The 18,496-nt window shown below is 46.3% G+C and overlaps 1 protein-coding gene across 1 annotated transcript in view; it reads right to left on the reverse strand.

Annotated features, from left to right (window-relative positions):
* The window catches only part of hk2 (hexokinase 2), a 57,914-nt gene that overhangs the window by 6,654 nt on the left and 32,764 nt on the right, over window positions 1–18,496 (reverse strand). The window contains exons 4-16 of the mRNA XM_068001267.1: window positions 16,130–16,278; window positions 11,792–11,911; window positions 10,353–10,448; window positions 10,113–10,212; window positions 8,660–8,843; window positions 7,430–7,585; window positions 6,368–6,601; window positions 5,885–6,189; window positions 4,852–5,000; window positions 3,746–3,865; window positions 2,791–2,886; window positions 1,678–1,777; window positions 628–811 (exon numbers count right to left, since the gene is read on the reverse strand). Of these exons, the coding sequence (XP_067857368.1) occupies window positions 628–811; window positions 1,678–1,777; window positions 2,791–2,886; window positions 3,746–3,865; window positions 4,852–5,000; window positions 5,885–6,189; window positions 6,368–6,601; window positions 7,430–7,585; window positions 8,660–8,843; window positions 10,113–10,212; window positions 10,353–10,448; window positions 11,792–11,911; window positions 16,130–16,278 (1,993 nt within the window). The remainder of the gene's footprint in view (window positions 1–627; window positions 812–1,677; window positions 1,778–2,790; window positions 2,887–3,745; window positions 3,866–4,851; window positions 5,001–5,884; window positions 6,190–6,367; window positions 6,602–7,429; window positions 7,586–8,659; window positions 8,844–10,112; window positions 10,213–10,352; window positions 10,449–11,791; window positions 11,912–16,129; window positions 16,279–18,496) is intronic.

Raw genomic sequence — 18,496 nt, forward strand, 5'->3', positions numbered from 1 at the left:
TGTGGGGACAATGAGAGAATTAACATAGGACCAGGAGTAGGCCATTCAGCCCCTCGAGCCTGTTCCGCCATTCAATTAGATCACGACTGATCTGCATCTTTAACTCCATCTCCCCACTTTGGTTCCATAACCCTTAATACCCTTACCTAACAAAAATTGAGGGGGCAATTGGGTCTTCTGCCTTCTCAGAGCAGTACTGTCAAACTGCCGCCAATTTCTTGTGACGTAGTTGAGAGATTGTCTAATTAAAATTTCCTCCCATTCCCTTCCCTCCTTTCCTGAAGGCTCTGACCCGTGTTGTTGCACCTTCCAACGCCTCACCCCAAGCGACTATTCTTCACGTAGAAGTTCCTCAGCAGCGTCAGCAGGTTATTCAACCACGGGGTGCATAATAACTGAACCTAACCTTGTGACAGCCGCACATTCCATACTTTCCAGTAGGAGTCACTGGATGGAAAACAGGAATCCTGGAAACGCCCGGCTGGTTGCCCCTCCCTCGCACAGCAGTGATGCAGCTAAACTGTTGTGCCCCCATTACCAACCCAGTTCACGCCAGCTAACTCCGCACAGAGAGGGACTGGATCCGGTCGGGAATTTGGTTGGTGTTCCCCAGTCACCATACTATACCTCTGCTTGCCGGGGTTCATTGAAAGTTTATCGACCTCTCGGTCGAATTCCGTCCTGATGTCGTCCAAGCAGCCGTTGTCACCAAACGCTCCCCACTCCATATTAATACACATCCTTCCTTCATCTCCTTCCACCATCTCCACATTCTTCATCTCCTCCATGTAGCAGGCATTGCAGCCAGTTCCTGCAGGCAAGGGAATCAGAGTGCAAACAACTCAACATCAACCAAGTTTATAAAATCATGAAGGGCGACAGTGGAGTGGAGGGTATGATGTTCTTAACACAGAATCCGGGGAGGGGCGGGAGAGGGAATGAGGGGAGAACATTAAATGTTGGGTGAGGAAATTTCAAGTGGAACTGCAACACGTCGACAATGTCCCACATCAGTGGCGACCTCAGTGTCTGGGATGCAGAACTTGCACAGATCAGTCAGTGTGAAAAGCTGCACACCAAATACCAGAGGTGCAATCGGTAAATTGGGCAGACAGCAAGTGGATGCAGAAAACAATCCCTGTGCAGATTCTAATGTTGGATCTGGAGCTTCCGTCCTGTGTATATTCTACCTGTCTGGTGAATGTCGGTCTGGTTTCCGGTAACTGTTCTGAAGTTCAGCTGCAATGCACAGATTGATCAGTGGCTCCACTTGCTTTTATTCTCTTCCCCACCTCCTCCCCCCCCCCACCAAATGGCTACGTTCACTGACCCCAGCGTGCTGCCCTGACACTCATCCAGTTGCGAGTATGCTTTGCGCTGATGGGCTCCAAATGGCTCCCATGATCAATGCAGCATTTAACAACGGACCGACCAAAGCACAAGATACAGCCAAAAAAATAGCTCGAGGTGCCCTAGTCCTTGGAGCAGGTCACTTGCCTGCCCTTTTAGGTCAGGGAGCAGCGAACAGGGACAGAGCTTAAAATAGGGAGAAAAAAAAAATCAATATGATTAGAATTTCTTAAAGTGAAACGGCAGCGAATTTCCTGATTTAACCCGAGACCGCGACGCTCTGTCAAGAGCTGGAACTGGAAGTTTAGTTTTTTGACAAGTGCTCACCTACAATGAGACCAACTTCGCAAAAAGGATCATCGTAGCCACAGGACATCATTGTTCCAACAGTGTCATTAACGATTGCCACGACATCCAATTCAAACTCCTGGGGGGGTGGGGGGGGGTGAGCATTAATGAAACAGAATCAGTTACCAAAGGCACGCTGCCATTTGCTAGTCATTGCGCTGAATGTGTACAATTCCAGAAGGAAACTATAGCAACAAGAGTGGGAAAGGAGGTTTGGATTCTTCTTTCCCAGTCACACGATTATCGCATCAATAAAACACACAGACCTCTGTAAATCAAACAGAGTCCGTTCAGCCGACGTGATATGACCTCGAAACTGACGCTCAGCCTTCATCTGAAGGCTGAGATGTGTTTCAGAGTACTGAAACGTACTGCTGTGAATTTAGACAATGTCTAAAACTCACTGGAGATACTACGTTCAGTTCTGGGCACCGTACCTCAGGAACGATATACTGGCCTTGGAGGGGGTGCAGCGCAGATTCACCAGGATGATACCGGGGCTAAAAGGGTTAAATCTTAGGTTGCATCGGCTAGGCTTGTATTCCCTTGAGTATAGAAAATTAAGGGGCGATCGAATTGAGGTGTATAAGATGATTAAAGGATTTGATAGGGCAGAGAGAGAGAAACACTATTTCCTCGAGTGGGGGGAGTCCAGAACAAGGGGGCATAACATTAAAATTAGAGCTCGGCTGTTCAGGGGTGATGTCAGGAAGCACTTCTTCACACAAAGGGGAGTGGGAATATGGGACTCTCTCCTCGAAAAAGCTGTTGAGGCCGGGGGTCAATTGAAAATTTCCAAATTGAGATTGATAGGTTTTTGTTAGGTCAGGGTGGTAAGGGATATGGAACCAAGGCAGGTAAATGGAGGCAAGATGTAGATCAGCCATGATCTCATTGAATGGTGGGACAGGCTGGAGGGGCTGAATGGCCTAATCCTGTTCCTATGTACTGCAACATGTTTAACGACATCTTTTCCTCGCGAGTACAGACTGCGTGAGGCGCTCTGAGCGGCAGCCAAACGGAGACACCCCGTATCCGACCTGCTTTGCCCGACATGGTTACAGAGCTGCGGCGAAGCAAACATTTACTTACCTCTCTCCTCTTAATGGCTTCTCGGAGGAGGTCAACAACATCTTCTCCCTCACAGCCAGTAGCTTTAAACCCTTTGGTCCATTTTAAAAGAATGCCCTGGAGAAGGTTAAAGAGACAAAGATTGGCGGGAGGGGAGCCACTGATTCACGGGCGACACTGCCTTGCACATTCCCCAGTTGGACACTGGGCCTCAAACTCCAACACCAATTGAACGGTCTGCCCTCAGACCCGATGGGGAAAGTGTCTGGCCCCTCACCTGTGCTCTCCCACGTCCAAGCGTTCCTCGCTTATTATAAACAACCTCGACTGCCTTGAAATTATCATTTTAAATCTAAGCATCAGTCCCAAGTTTATATTGAAAAAGGTCACGATTCAAGACTTGTGTTTAATGGAGATGCTTGAGATCTCTACATTTTTTTTGTGTTTAAATTAAGATGAGGAACGTCAGTGCCTGAGAAATGGACCACTTTTCTACCTTGGACAGCCAGTGTCAGTGCCGAGCACTTTCATGTCAACTGCTGTGTGGATTAAATGCAGAGTAAAGCTCTACTCTGCCTCAACACACACATCACAAATGGAGTTGCACCTCTCTCTCTCTCGGAGGTCAGGAATTTTCCACACCGGTCTCTCCTTCTTCAGGGTGGTCGCCAATTGCTGAACTCTGGGTAATTTTACGTTGTGCACTTTATCCCACTTTTAACCAGGCCGAGACTGCCCAAACTCATTTCACTCAAGCCCTCCATGGAAAGAGGAAACTTTCCATAATCTGGATTTAAACCAAATTGTGCAGAGACACGACAGCATCCAGTTCGCAGGACTCTCTCGCTGCCCACTTCCTTTGGCACAACGACCCCGACAGGGTGACGATTTGCTTTGCTCGTCCTTACGAGCATCTTCTGTCTAAGATAAGTCGGCCACATAGACCGAACTTGAGTGCAGTGTTCACATTACTCACCTCATCCAAGTTCTTCTGCTCACAGGGGAAAGAGAAGGTGAATCCCAGTGGAAGCATGCAATCCTTCATCCCCATATACTCCAGGAAATCAGAGATGCAGTGAACAATGTGATCAAAGAGCTACAAAAATAAACAACAAAATCACATATTGCATATCTTCTGTCAATTCCCCATCCCCAATAAACCACCTGAACTTATACTTCCCTACACGAATAATTATATCGCACCTTTCACAACCTCAGGACGTCCCAAAGCAATTTACATCCAATTAATTACTTTTGAAGTGTACTCACTGTTGTAATGTAGGAAACATGACAGCCATTTGTGCACAGCAAGGTCCCACAAACACCAATGTGATAATGACAAGATAATCTGCTTTAACGATGTTGGTTGAGGGATAAATATTGGCCAGGACGCCAGGAATAACTGTGAACCTGTTCTCACCCAACTTCTTGTTGTGAAGACTCAACAACGAAGGGTTTTATTTTATACAGCAATAAAAGTGGCTTCTTAATACATAAAGCAGCATAGCCTCGCTGAGGTCAAGTCTCCCCCTCTGAGCCATTAACACCAGGAAGGCTCCAGGTTCAATGCCGAGTCTGCGCTGAGTCAGCTGATCTGAGCCAGAACTGCAGATGGAGGACTACTTTTGGCCTCAGTTCCTCTGGGTTAAGGAAGGGAAAGGACAAGACAAAAAGTTGGTCATGTTTTCCACTCCTGATCTTTACAAAGTAACCTCTGCTGGAGATGTGTGCATTCTAGACGCGGACAAAATGGGACTCTGCTGTGATCAAAACTGGAGGGGGAAAAAAGACATGGAGGAAAAAGCAAGGGGAAGGGGAGGGCGAGCGAGGGGCGCGTGCGGAAGTGGGGAGGGGGAGAAAAAGAGATTTGGACACACGCGCGCGCACACACACACACACACACACACAGGGGAAGGCTCAATTGAACCCCATGTGTCTGACCTAGAGCCTAGAGTCATGCTGAGGCCCCAGGGTTGACCTCTGTGATGTTTACTCCTGCTCTCTGGTGAATCTGGAGAAAGTAGAGTCCTCCATCTCCACTCCCACAACTCGCCGTCTGCAGCAGCCTTGTGCTTTGCTCACCTCCTCTCCCGTCCCTTCCATGGCGTCCATGGGGATGGCGTAGATCTTGTTGTGCATTTCAACAGCTCGACGTTTCCCACTACGAACCTTAACAAGCAGCACACGGAAATTTGTACCTCCAAGGTCCAGTGCCAAGAAATCTCCCTTTTCTGGAAAAGGCAAAAACAGACATATGTATCTTAATTAAATACAACCCAGGTCAGGTTAAATGTGAACCAGGTATGGGACAAAGCTCCCCACGCATTGTGCCAAACATTCCCACCCCAGAGCACAGGTACAATACACGATAAAGCTCCCTCCACATTGCCCTGAACCGGATATACCACCGCTGAGATGCAGAATCCTCTGACAAAGCCATTCATTTTTTTACAATGAGTAATTAAATCACAATTTCATTCCAATCTCAGGAACGTACTCCTTGAGAACCATTTCCAGTTCCAACAGGCTGGGGCTGAGAGGCGACCTGATAGAGGTCTTTAAAATTATGTCAGGGTTTGATAGGGTGGACGTGGAGAAGATGTTTCCATTTGTGGGGGAGACCAGAACGAGGGGCCATAAATATAAGATCGTCATTAATAAATCCAATCGGGAATTCAGGAGAAACTTCTTTACCCAGAGAGTGGTTAGAATGTGGAACTCGCTACCACAAGGGGTGGTTGAGGCAAATAACATTGTTGCATTTAAGGGGAAAGTAGATAAACACATGAGGGAGAAAGGAATAGAAGGATATGCTGATACGGCTCGATGAAGTCGGGAGGGAGGAAGCTTGGACAGAGCATAAATGGGCCGAACGGCCTGCTTCTGTGCTGTAAACTCCGTGTAATATTTGATGTAATTCTTCTAAACTCTCTAGCCAAGATTCTCAATTTAGCTCCAACTCGTGTTGAATTAAACAGTGATCCAAATTAGGACACTTATAGCCAACAGAGGAAAATTGTCTCCTCCCAGCCAGACTAGATTGGGTCTCAGGTCAAGACACGAAAGGCCAGTGCACTAAACCACCACAGCATTTAGCCCTTATGCTTTTAATTACCTGTTCCATCTGGTGTGGACCGCACGTAACTGGCTAACATTTTTACAGCTGCTGTGGAATGGGTTTCCTTCTTCAGGCCCTTCTCCATCTCGATCCTCATCCTTCCCTTCACCTCCAGTAGTTGCTCATCACTCAAGACAAAGGCAGCCAAAATCTCCTCCCTCATCTTTTGTTGCTTAGCAAGCCTGGAGGCCACTGCTGTTACCATGGCAGCACCCTTCCCACTCCCATCTTCGGAGGGCAGGAAACGGACATCGCAGGTGGGAACCAGCCGTCTTACAGCCTTGTGAAGCCGCCTGGCGAACCTGTCGAAAGTGGGGGATGAAAATTCCCGTCAGACCACCGCTCTCACTGCGTGATGGTAAGTTACAATAAGTCTTTGGTGTTGTAAGCGTTTTAAATCCACCCGAACCTTACAGCGTTTTTTTTTTAAAGAAGAGCAGGCCCCCATGGTGTGGCCTAAAGAAAATACAAGTTTCTTACTGTGGGTGTTTCTTGTACACAGATCCGTCCACACCAATTGTGGTCCGCAGTCTCTGGACCCCTTTGTTCTCCTTGATGCGCCTCAGGACAGCAGCAAGAGTGGCAGCACAGAGGTTCGAAGACCGGGTCGATACAATGGTGCAGATGCGCTGCGTAGCTACGCAGTCGTCTGATGTTGGCTCCAGACCCAGTTTGGTGAGAATCTCCTGTGCCTTCTGCAGCCCATCACTGTCCCTGAAGTTACAGGCAGAAAAGAAATGGTTTCATTTTCCCAACTCCCGATATTTTCAATTTTTCTTCTATTCTAGAAATTCAAATCCTCAGTGGATCATTTTTCACACTAGATTTTTTTTTTTAGCGACAGGCTCATCTTGCACTTCTCACCACATCTCCAATCGCCTCTCTCTCTCTCTCTGGATCTGAGTAGGGTAATATCGAGGTTACCTTACTGGACAAATAAACCAGAGAACACAAGTTCAAATCCCACCAAGGCTGTTTGAGAATTTGAATTCCGTCTCCAAAAAAAATCTGGAATGAATGAGCGAAAACCCAACTGGTTCGCCAATGTCCTTAAGGGAAGGAAACCTTCCGTCCTTACCCGGTCTGGGCCTATATGTGACTCCAGTCCCACACCAACGTGGTTGGCTCTTCACTGCCCTCTGAAGTGGCCTAGCCAGCCACTCAGTTGTGTCAAACCGCCATGGTAACTAGGGATGGGCATTAGATGCTGGACTTGCCAGCGACGCCCACATCCCAAGAATTAATTTTTAAAAAAATTCATCCAATTGTCTCAAACTCATTTATACTTCCCACTTCTATGGTTTCCTGTGGTAACTTTTGCACAAATCGATTACCCCCTTAAGAGTAAAAATTTCCACCTCTCTTCCCTTCTTACTCCTAACTTATTAGCTTTTAAACCATGTGTTTAAAACAGTCACCAATCTCCTTCTCACTCTCGAAAGCCATGTAAATTTCCTCTTCCAGCCATGCAGAACCCGATATTTACTGGCGCAACCCCGGCGGCTGACATCCGACGATGTGGAATTTTTTTTTTTGGCTTACTTTTCTATCGCCGAGACAAATCTCGTCTCAAAGTGGCCTCTGACGAGCAGTTCTGGTGTAATCTTTCCACCAAACAGCAGCCCGTCCTTGGCCATCTTCACTAAGATGATTCGAACCAGCTCTCCCATATACATCCCACTGATCATCTTCTCAAACCTGCAGGGGTAAGGCAGATTGAAAAGGGTGAGTTAGTCGCGCTATTGTTTGTGTCTGTTGCTGCCGTGCACCCAATTCTGGACACCCGCTTCCACTGTGATTAAACTCACGCTGGCCTTGTTGAGCAACGTTACCTGGACAGTGTTGCCGTAAAAAAAAAGCCTGGGAAAGAAACCCAGGGCCAAAAAGGGGGAAAGAAAATCTGTGAAAAAAAAATTCCTCTCTGACCGCCTCGGGTGATTGAAGCCAGTCCATTGACTTGTGGTTACTTTCAGGTCTAGCTCTGGTTCACTCACAATTTCTCCAATTTGTGCAAAAAAATTTTTTTAATCATTCCATGTGAATGCCGAATGTTAAAAAGTAAATTGCAGGACACACAAGTGTTGGCACACTGTTTGAAGCTGTTCAGCAAATCTGCAGATTCGGCTGACATTTTATTTTCAATTTCTGCCGTCTCCCGGCCCCATTTTTCCCCTTATACCCCTGGACAATTTGACAGACACCGGCAACTCTCTGGCACCTCACCGAGGAGGTTATTTTCCCGTGTGCAAGCCTGGACAGTGGGTGCCAGCAGGTTATTCGACTGTGGAGGCACCACAGCCAAGCCTGTCCACACATACACACTCCTCAGCAGGCAGCATTGGATGAGGAACTCCGGCAGATTGTTCACTCCTTCAGAGGCGCACTGAGGCCAACTACGGCACCCCGGCTGATAAGTCAGCGTGGACCAAAGATCTCATTCTGTTTCTAACGAAGTCTTGCGCTGCTCGGGGGTAATGGAGGTCAGTGCTTCGGTAAGCAGCCCTGCACTTTTTGCAGCTAGTGCCAAGGCTCCCCTCCAAGTCACTCTCCACCCCGACTTGGACAAATATTGCCTGCCGTTCCTTCATCGTCTCCGGGTCGAAATCCTGGAATTCCCTGTCAGGACACCATCACCACAAGGACTGCAGTGACTCGAGACCAACATCACCTTCTCGGGGCAACTAGGGATGAGTGATAAATGCTCCTTTGTCAGAGTTGGCCCGCATCCCACAAACAAAAATTGTAAAAAGCACTCCATGATCAGCGACTTACAGCTGTTTCCCCGGGTTGAGGGAGCCTCTGTCAATTTCTCGGTCAAATTCCGTTCGAACGTCATCCAGCTCTCCCTGATCGCCAAACGCGCCCCACTCGATATTGATGCACATCCTCCCTTCGTCTCCTTCTACCAAATCAATGTGCTGCATATCTTCCATGTAACAAGCATTCGTGCCAGTACCTACACAAGCACAAGCAACTGAGTTACCACAAAGCGAATGGCACCATAACATGTTGTACAGTTATAAACTCAATTCAACAGCGATCCAAAGAAATATTTGGTTTTGACTGGTGCTTCTTGGTCTACGTATCACTGTCCCCACTACAATCCTTCCCAACAAAGAAGCCAAGACAAATTAGACTATCCGTTTCACAATCTTAGCTTCTCTCTCTCTCTCTCCATCTCCAAACCGCCCCACTCCCCAACCCTGTCAGATCAGCAGATCTCCAAGGTAAGAATCCAACTCTAACACCCTTCTGTGGTCTCCATGAGCCATTTACTATGCGCAATCCCCAGCCACACAGGCAACCCCTTCTTCCACCTCTGCCAACGACACTTCTGTAAGCCTTTGCTTTGGCTTTGAGTGGCTCTTGCCTGTCCATGATGGGAGTGCCTTCCCCCTCTGCTCCTCCACTCCCTGCAACTGAGTGCAAGGTTTTAACACAAGGAATTGCAAATGCAAAACCAGCACTGTACAACTCTATAATGCAATGCAAAGCAGCTCTAATGTGCTGGACCACTGCCCTGCCCTTACAATGTTATTTTTATGTCTGACACAAGAAATTTCCTTACTCAACCTACTGCTATCTGGGTACAGAAAACTAACCTCTACAATCAAGCTGACACTGTAAAGTGAGCAAGAGGGTAATAACAACATTTTGTCAGGCACCAACTCACTGCAAGCTTCCCGACAAACGTGGAGGAATAAAAGAGAGGATGCAAAAGAACCAGAGGGGAGATGAGGAGAATTTTTTTTTAATGCAGCGAGTTGTTATGATCTGGAATGCACTGCTTGAAATCTGGAATGCACTGCAGATTTCAAAAGGGAATTGGATAAATATTTGAAGGGGAAAAATTTGCCGGGCTATGGGGAAAGAGCAGGGGAGTGGGACAAATTGTACAGCTCTTTCAAAGAGCCGGCACCAGCACGATGGGCCGACTGGCCTCCTTCTGTGCTGTATCATTCTATGATCAAGGACAGCAATGTGACAACAGAACTATCTCAACAGCTCAGCTGAACTGGTTTGATTTCCCCTTTCCTTCCTGCAGAGAAATGTGTGGATTCTACTGGGCACCTCTCCTCTTCCCCAACACAAACGTGCAAAAACACACACATAAAAATTGGAGTCGGGGCTTTGACGCACGCTTCAGAACTACATCCTTCCACCCCCCTGCCAATGCATTCATTCACAACCAACCACGAGCACAACAAAAAGCGGGTGAACCTACCAACGATCAGCCCAATCTCACAGTTGTGATCGTCATAACCACAAGTCATCATGGTTCCCACTGTGTCATTCACCACAGAAACAATGTCGATGTCAAAGTCCTGCCCGAGTTAAAAAAAAAACAGATGAACAAATCAATACTTTTCTCTGGAAGGGCAACTCACAGACAAGTCAGGCCAATCACTTTCTCCCCCACAGTTCAAGGAAAAGGTTTGTTGGTTCTATAATCACTGGTACGTACCCCACGCTTCTGGATAGCCTTACGCAGCAAGTTGACCACATCTCGCCCTTCTACACCACTTGCCTTGAATCCCTTAGTCCAATTAACTAATATACTCTGCAACAGAGAATGGAAAATGAAGGTTAGGTTCAACAAAACACCGAAACAATGGATCATGAAATTAATAAAGTTGTCCAGCAGTTTTGTTTTAACTAGGAAAGTGTACATTTTTAAAATATATATATGAGAGAGAGAGAGAGAGAAAGAGAGAGAGAGAATGAGAGAGAAAGAGAAAAAGAGAGTAAGAAAAAGAGAGAGAAAAAGAGAAAGAGAGAGAGAGAAAAAGAGAGAGAGAAAGAGAAAGAGAGAGAAAGAGAGAGAGAGAGAGAGAAAGAGAGAGAGAAAGAGAAAGAGAGAAAGAGAGAAAGAGAAAGAGAGAGAGAGAAAGAGAGAGAGAGAGATTTCACCCCTCCAGCTCTTTCGCTTTTTCCCCCTCACGCTTTATTCTCTTTCTCCGTCCCTCACTATTCCCGAACTGAAAAGATGGGTGAGGAAATTGCTCCCCTGCTTCTTCAGACTCTGATTAACAACCAAAGGGTGGGTAATGAGCAAAAAGCCGAGGCTGATTTGGCCATTGATTTTCCTTTAATTATCTCACTCCATCTCCACTTGCGTCCCTCCAACTGCTCAGCTGGGAACTCAATGGGGCAGGAATCATCGGCACAAAGAGGAGTCCTGGCTCTCAGTGAGTGCGCGCAATGCCTGGAATAATTCTTATTTGCACATTCCCATGCTTTGCATTCTTGACCTCCATTTCCAAGTTAAAACTGCCAGACAGAGGCCCTGGGGAACACACGCCTTTTGTGAACGACTTGCTCTGGAGTGACATCATGCGGAACGACAGTGGTCTAAGGACAGAACTGACTCACCGCAGGGACCTCAGAAAGTCAATGTCATGGTCACATTTTTCTTTTCCTCCCTGTTCTGAGTGTTCCCGTGTCATGCACTGTCCCTAGTTGAGAGACAGGAAAATCTCCTGCTCCCATCGCCAGCTGACAGACAAGAAGTACGCAAAACAACTCCAATTTCCCTCTCAAATGAGGGAGAGGCTGGTCCAATTTTGGCCTCCCTCCCCTGGCTGATGGGCTCAGATCTGCACACTCCCACTCTGCGCCGAATCTTCTCGGACCTCTCACTTGCTGTGCCACCTTGCCACCCTGGATTTTTGGATGGTTCAAAACGGCGAAAACCAAATAAGTCTTGTCACGACCATCAACCCGAAGGAGTCACCGACACGCTCATTCATTGCTGCGATTACTCTTTGAGAGTCACGAAGCCCCAGAAGGAACCCTTGTGAATACTGTTAAGTTAAGAACTGTTCAGAGTGCGGAATGATAATCACCACCTGCTGTACCCATACTCAGTGGCTTGTTTTGTGAAGGGTGAAAGAGTTGGCTCACCTCATCAAGCTTGGTTTGTTGGCAGGGAAAAGAGAATGTGAAGCCGAGAGGAAGCTTCTTATCCTTGATGTCCAATTCCTCCATGACACTTGCCAGACAGTTAACAATGTGGTCAAACAGCTAAAAAGAAAACAGAACAACAATTAAATATATAGTGACATGTATACATGGGGGAAGCAGTGGAGGACGGACCGACAGATGGGGGCAGGAAGGAGTCTGGTGTGTATCTGTCTGGGTGAGGTGGGATGGGACGGGGGAGGACAGGGGGGAATCTGCACTAGTGTCGGTTGGTGAACTAATTGGTCACGTACTGCTCCACTAATTTATTCTCTCTCCCCCTGCACCCCACCCCGCCCCACCTTCTAGAGCAGTTGTCTCCTTTGGTTCCATGAAAATTGTTCACCCTTCGCTACCCAACCCAAGAGACCATCATTCATGCACAAACTGAAAGTTGGGGGCGCCAGTGGGCTATTCAACCGCAGGAGTCATTACAGCAAGCGCAATCTTGTCCTCGACGTGCACATCTTCAGCAGGAGTTGCTGGATAGCAACGAAGAGCAGAAACCTTGGTTGAACGTTCTCCCCTCACCCCATGGACGCTGAGGCTAACTTCGCGCCTCAGTGAACAACTTGCTCTGGAGTGACATCATGCAGAAAGACAGTGGTCCAAGGACAGAACTGGTTTCCTAAAGTCACTGCAGGGGCCACGGAAAAGCAATGTCATGGCCACGTTTTTCTTCTCCTCCCTGTTTTGAGTCATCCCATGTCACGCACTGTCCCTAGCTGAGAGGCAGGAAAATGTCCTGTTACCACCAGTAGCTTACAGACAAGCTAAGAAATGCAAAACAACTCCAATTTCCCTCCCAATGCGGGAGTGGGCACCTTGGCTGAGGTCAGCTGATTTATTACAATCAAGATTGGAATCTTGCATCTTCCTGGCGATACAGCGCATCCACACACTGCCAAAGTCGCGTTTGTGCTCTTAATTTTTCTCTTTTCATTGACTCCTCTGAAACTGAAATCCCCCGTTCAAGAAATCACTGCAGAGTGCCATGTCTACACAAAATGTGCACCCCCACACAAGCAACTGTTGAGGTGAGGGAGATACACCTGAGTCCCCTCTCGCGGTTTCACCCAATAGCCTGAATGAGATGGACAACTCGGTCATTTGGGGTTGGGTGGGAACACCGGATTCAAACATCAACAAAGACGAAAATATCAACTTGTGTCGTCTGGCACGGCACACAAGCCCCTCGAGACCCTGGACCGCCCTGCTCAGTTACTTTATTTTTAAAAATCTCTTCTTGGCATTGAAAGACAAAATTAGCCAGGATTATAATGATGACTGAGATTGGGGATTGAAGACTAATCCTGGTAAATACAGCAATAACAAGCCAAGAATCACGGCTGCTGGGACAAGGGATCAAAATGAAAACTAAAAATAACAAAAAATACAGATAAGCCTTCGAGCCTTGATCAAGATTATCGAGCACCACCATTAATTCCAGGCAGACTGTCTCATCCCCTTTCAGGAATGTTGTGCTGCGCACTGAACTACAGGTTTTTTTTCTCTGAGATTGGCTCTCCCTCTGCAATTAAATACAAGAGAGTACTCGGCTAGGAGGATCAAAGAGGAAAATAAAAAAAAAACCTCAGGAAAATTGGGTGGTATAATGCCGCCTCACTGTTGGGCTGAGTCCCACAAAAACCAATGAGATGGCGATTTCCTCTCTAAGAATTTAGAATTAAATGAATACGGACTGTCTCATCCCCCGTTCCCTGTGGGCACAGGGTCACAAATCAAAATTACCCCCAATTCTGTACGAATTTATACTCAAGTGTCAATTTCAGTCAGACTAGGAGGTAGCATGTTCCAAGACATGAAAATGTCATGCTGGTGATTAAGGGGGAGCTGTTAAAAGGTGGGGAAAGAGACATATTGTTGGGATGGAGTAGAAGAAGCTATACTCAGTGTCTCAATGCATTCTAGGTTTTAAACACACGAAATGCACAGGCACAAACGAGGCACATTTAAACAATGCCACCTTGCTCATACTGGCAGCTCAAGTGTGCATTGAGTGGCACTCTGATCTCCTGCCAATCCAGTACCTGGATCTGGATAATACACACTGGACACAAAAACATTCCCATACATGCACAGTGCTGCTCATCAGAAGAAACCAGCCTTGCACACTTGAATCTACTTTCCTGGGTGGTAGTGGCGGACGGAGAATTGGACTCGCGCTGAGACGGTCGTGAGACCTTTTCACAAGGTCACGATATGCATTGGTTTCTAAGACGCTCTCCCAGCTGAGCGAATATATTGGAGTCAACAAGCAATACTCCAGCAGCAGGTAATATTGAGGTAGTGTCGGTGAAAGCGTCTTCATCCACGTGCAATTCAGCTGATTGACAGAGATTTTAGAGCTGAACTCACACCACAAGTCCGACCTGCCGTGCTCGATACGGAAATCGAGTGTGAAAGTGTTCCACTCACCAGGGCTGACATCTTTCACTTTCAAGAATGCAGAAGAAACAAATACCAAATTCAAGATAATCTGCAGCCTCTCGAAGATAACAGGAACACACCGATCCGCAACCGAATCGCACAAAGGAACATTAATCGCCAGATTTGAGAAATAATTGACTGTCTTGACAAACTAAGAAGAAAGAAAGAAGGGGGGACCAGTTCTCTCGATTCACTTCACTTTCTATGCTGCTCCTTTCCGCTTTGCATTTGTCTTACACGACAGGCCATAGCCCTTCCCCTGGGTTTCCCAATCGAAACAAAGCAATCTTTGACTGTTATAATAAAAATGGAAAATGCTGGAAAAGTTCAGCAAGTGAGGCAGCATCTGTGGAGAAAGAAACAGAGTTAACGTTTCAGGTCGAAGACCTTTCGTCAGAATTGGAAGATGTCAAAGATGATCGATGCTTTAACATCTTCCAGTTCTGACGAAAGGTCTTCGACCTGAAACGTTAACTCTGTTTCTTTCTCCACAAATGCTGCCCGACTTGCTGAGCTTTTCCAGCATTTTCTGTTTTTATTCCACATTTCCAGCATCCGCAGCATTTTGCTTTCGAGTCTTTGACTTTTGGTAGGTTGTGAATGGGAGGATGGCGTCTCAACTGTTTGTAAATACCAGTGTGTTTCCCATACTGTCCAGTTACTCTATTTTGCATAAAATTCCCCAGTATTTAATTGGAGGTCCTGATAGTCAGAGACACTCTCTTCAAAAAAAAGGTCTTTATGACTACTCCTTCTTCACAAACCAAGGGCTGAGTGTAATTCATGAATAGGGCATCAACGCACAATAAAAGATGAGGCTTGCAAAACAAAAATAGTGGGGGAGGGAGAGATTAACAAAGTACAATTCAAACACATTCCTGCCGTAATAGAAATAAAATGCAAGCCCACCCATAAACATCAAAGGGCTGATGCAGCTCATTGTGTTGTTACTATGCCTCCAGTTATGTGTAATGATGGACATGTGGTACTGTGCCCAATTTAATTGTGAAAATTACACAGCAGTATAACGGACTTTGATTTCTAAACCTCGAGTGACAGCATTCAGAACTATAAACACAAGGGTAAAGTACTGCTGGTTGTAGTGGTTGGGGGGCAGGTACATTGGAACAACATTAAAGTGGATCTTTTCCAATAGCGTACTGGTACCAATAAACTAAATCTTCCGAGTGCGACATACATCAATTTCCTGAACAAGAACAACTTGCATTTATATAGCGCCTTTAACAATAAAAAAACATCCCAAGGCGCTTCATCGACATGTAATCAGACAAAAATGGACGTCAACACAAAGATGAAATCAAAAGCGGTGATCAAAAGCTTGGTCAAAGAGATGGGTTTTAAGGAGTGCATAAAGGAGGAGAGGGAGGTGGCAAGCGGAAGAGTTTCAGGAGAGAATTCCAGAGCTTAGGGCCTGGATGGCTGAAGGAACTGCCGCCAGTGGTGGGGTAAAGGCGGGAGGGGGGAGTAAATATTCTAAAGGTTAGAGTTAGAGGAACAGAGAGTTTGGGGAGGGTGGATGTACTGCTGGAGGAAGCTACAGAGATAGCGAGAGTCAAAGCCACAAAGGGATTTAAATACAAGCATGAGAATATCAAATTTGAGGTTTTGGGGGACCAGAAGACAATGTCGGTCAGCAAGGACATGGGTGATGGGTGAGTGGGACTTGGTGCGGGATAGGATAGCGGCAGCAGAGATGTGGATAAGATGAAGTTTATGGAGGGTGGAGAACGGGAGGCCGGTCAGGAGCGCATTGAAATAGTTGAGTCTGGTGGTGACAAAGTAAAGGATGAGGGTATCAGTGGCTGCTACCTGAGTGCCAGTGCCATGCATGATGTCCTCGGGAATGGCACAGATCTGATTCTCAATCTCCACTTTCTGCTGGCCATTGTCCGAAACTTTCACTCTCAACACACGGAAGTTGGTGCCTCCCAGGTCAAGGGCCAGGAAATCCCCACACTCTGCCAAGACAATTAAGATGGTGTAAATTTTAGAGGCATCTGTCAACCATCAACAAAAAACAGCTTCGACCACTTTTGTGCGTGCGTGCGTGTAAATCACTTATTTTGGTGAATTTCTGTACTCATCAAGAGTAGGGCCATCAGTGATGGGGAAATGGAACACTTGGTTTTAATCTTGGCGTTCACCATCAGTACCAAACATTGCCAGGACGAGCGGCATGTATAACAACACGCCTCAACGTGCACCAATTCCTACCTCAGAAACGCAACCGCGACTTCAGCATTTCGATTTTCAATGCCAACTATCTTTATGTTCCCCCCACCCCCGTGAAAGTTGGAAATTTAGTACCAATTTAGGAACATAGGAACGTAGGAACAGGAGTTGGCCATTCAGCCCCTCGAGTCCACTCCGCCATTTGATAAGATCATGGCTGATCTGTGATCTAACTCCATATACCAGCCTTTGGCCCATATCCCTTAATACCTTTGGTTGCCAAAAAGCTATCTATCTCAGATTTAAAATTAGCAATTGAGCTAGCATCAATTGCCATTTGTGGAAGAGAGTTCCAAACTTCTACCACCCTTTGTGTGTAGAAATGTTTTCTAATCTCACTCCTGAAAGGTCTGGCTCTAATTTTAAGACTGTGCCCCCCACACCGAGAATCCCCAACCAGCGGAAATAGTTTCTCTCTATCCACCCGATCCGTTCCCCTTAATATCTTATAAACTTTGATCAGATCACCCCTTAACCTTCGAAACTCTAGAGAATACAACCCCAATTTGTGTAATCTCTCCTCGTAACTTAACCCTTGAAGTCCGGGTATCATTCTAGTAAACCTACGCTGCACTCCCTCCAAGGCCAATATGTCCTTCCAAAGGTGCGGTGCCCAGAACTGCTCACAGTACTCCAGGTGCGGTCTAACCAGAGTTTTGTATAGCTGCAGCATAACTTCTGCCCCCTTGTACTCTAGTCCTCTGGATATAAAGGCCAGCATTCCATTAGCCTTATTGATTATTTTCTGCACCTGTTCATGACACCTCAATGATCTATGTCCCTGAACCCCTAAGTCCCTTTGGACATCCACTGTTTTTAACTTCTTACCATTTAGAAAGTACCCTGTTCTATCCTTTTTTGGTCCAAAGTGGATGACCTCACATTTGCCTAAACTGAATTCCATTTGCCACAGTTTTGCCCATTCACCTAATCTATCAATATCCCTTTGTAATTTTATGTTTTCATCTACACTGCTTACAATGCCACCAATCTTTGTGTCATCAGCAAACTTAGATATGAGACTTTCTATGCCTTCATCTAAGTCGTTAATAAATATTGTGAATAATTGAGGCCCCAAGACAGATCCCTGCGGGACTCCACAAGTCACATCCTGCCAATGTGAGTACCTTCCCATTATCCCTACTCTCTGTCGCCTTTCGCTCAGCCAACTTCCAAACCAAGTCCGTACTTTTCCCTCGATTCCATGGGCTTCTATCTTAGCTAACAGTCTCTCGTGTGGGGCTTTATCAAATGCCTTCTGGAAGTCCATATAAATAACATCCATTGACATTCCCCTGTCCACTACTTTAGTCACCTCTTCAAAAAATTCAATCAGGTTTGTCAGGCACGACCTACCTTTCACAAATCCATGCTGGCTCTCTCTGATTAACTGAAAATTCTCGAGGTGTTCAGTCACCCTAACCTTAATTATAGACTCCAGCATTTTCCCCACAACAGATGTTAGGCTAACTGGTCTCTAATTCCCCGGTTTCCCTCTCTCTCCTTTCTTAAAAAGCGGAGTGACATGTGCAATTTTCCAATCTAGAGGGACAGTTCCTGAGTCTCGAGAACTTTGAAAGATTATAGTTAGGGCATCTGCAATGTGCTCACCTACTTCCTTTAAAACCCTGGGATGGAAACCATCTAGTCCTGGGGATTTGTCACTCTTTAGCGCTATTATTTTCTTCATTACTGCTGTTTTACTTATGTTAATTTTATTGAGTTCCTGTCCCCGATTCAATATTATTTTTGGGGGGGATTTCTGGCATGCTATTTAGTGTGGAACTATAGGCAGTTCTGTGCAGTCATGGGCCTTCACCCTTGGGGAAATGGACTGAAGCAGCAAGTGGAACTATGGAAGAATCTGGGATAGATTCAGATGACAGCCCCAGAGCTGAGTAGACAATGTTCCAACGCACTGTGAGACAAAGTCCCCGAGTCACT

Source organism: Heptranchias perlo, chromosome 20 (assembly GCF_035084215.1).
Source record: "Heptranchias perlo isolate sHepPer1 chromosome 20, sHepPer1.hap1, whole genome shotgun sequence".
Lineage (NCBI taxonomy): Eukaryota > Metazoa > Chordata > Chondrichthyes > Hexanchiformes > Hexanchidae > Heptranchias > Heptranchias perlo.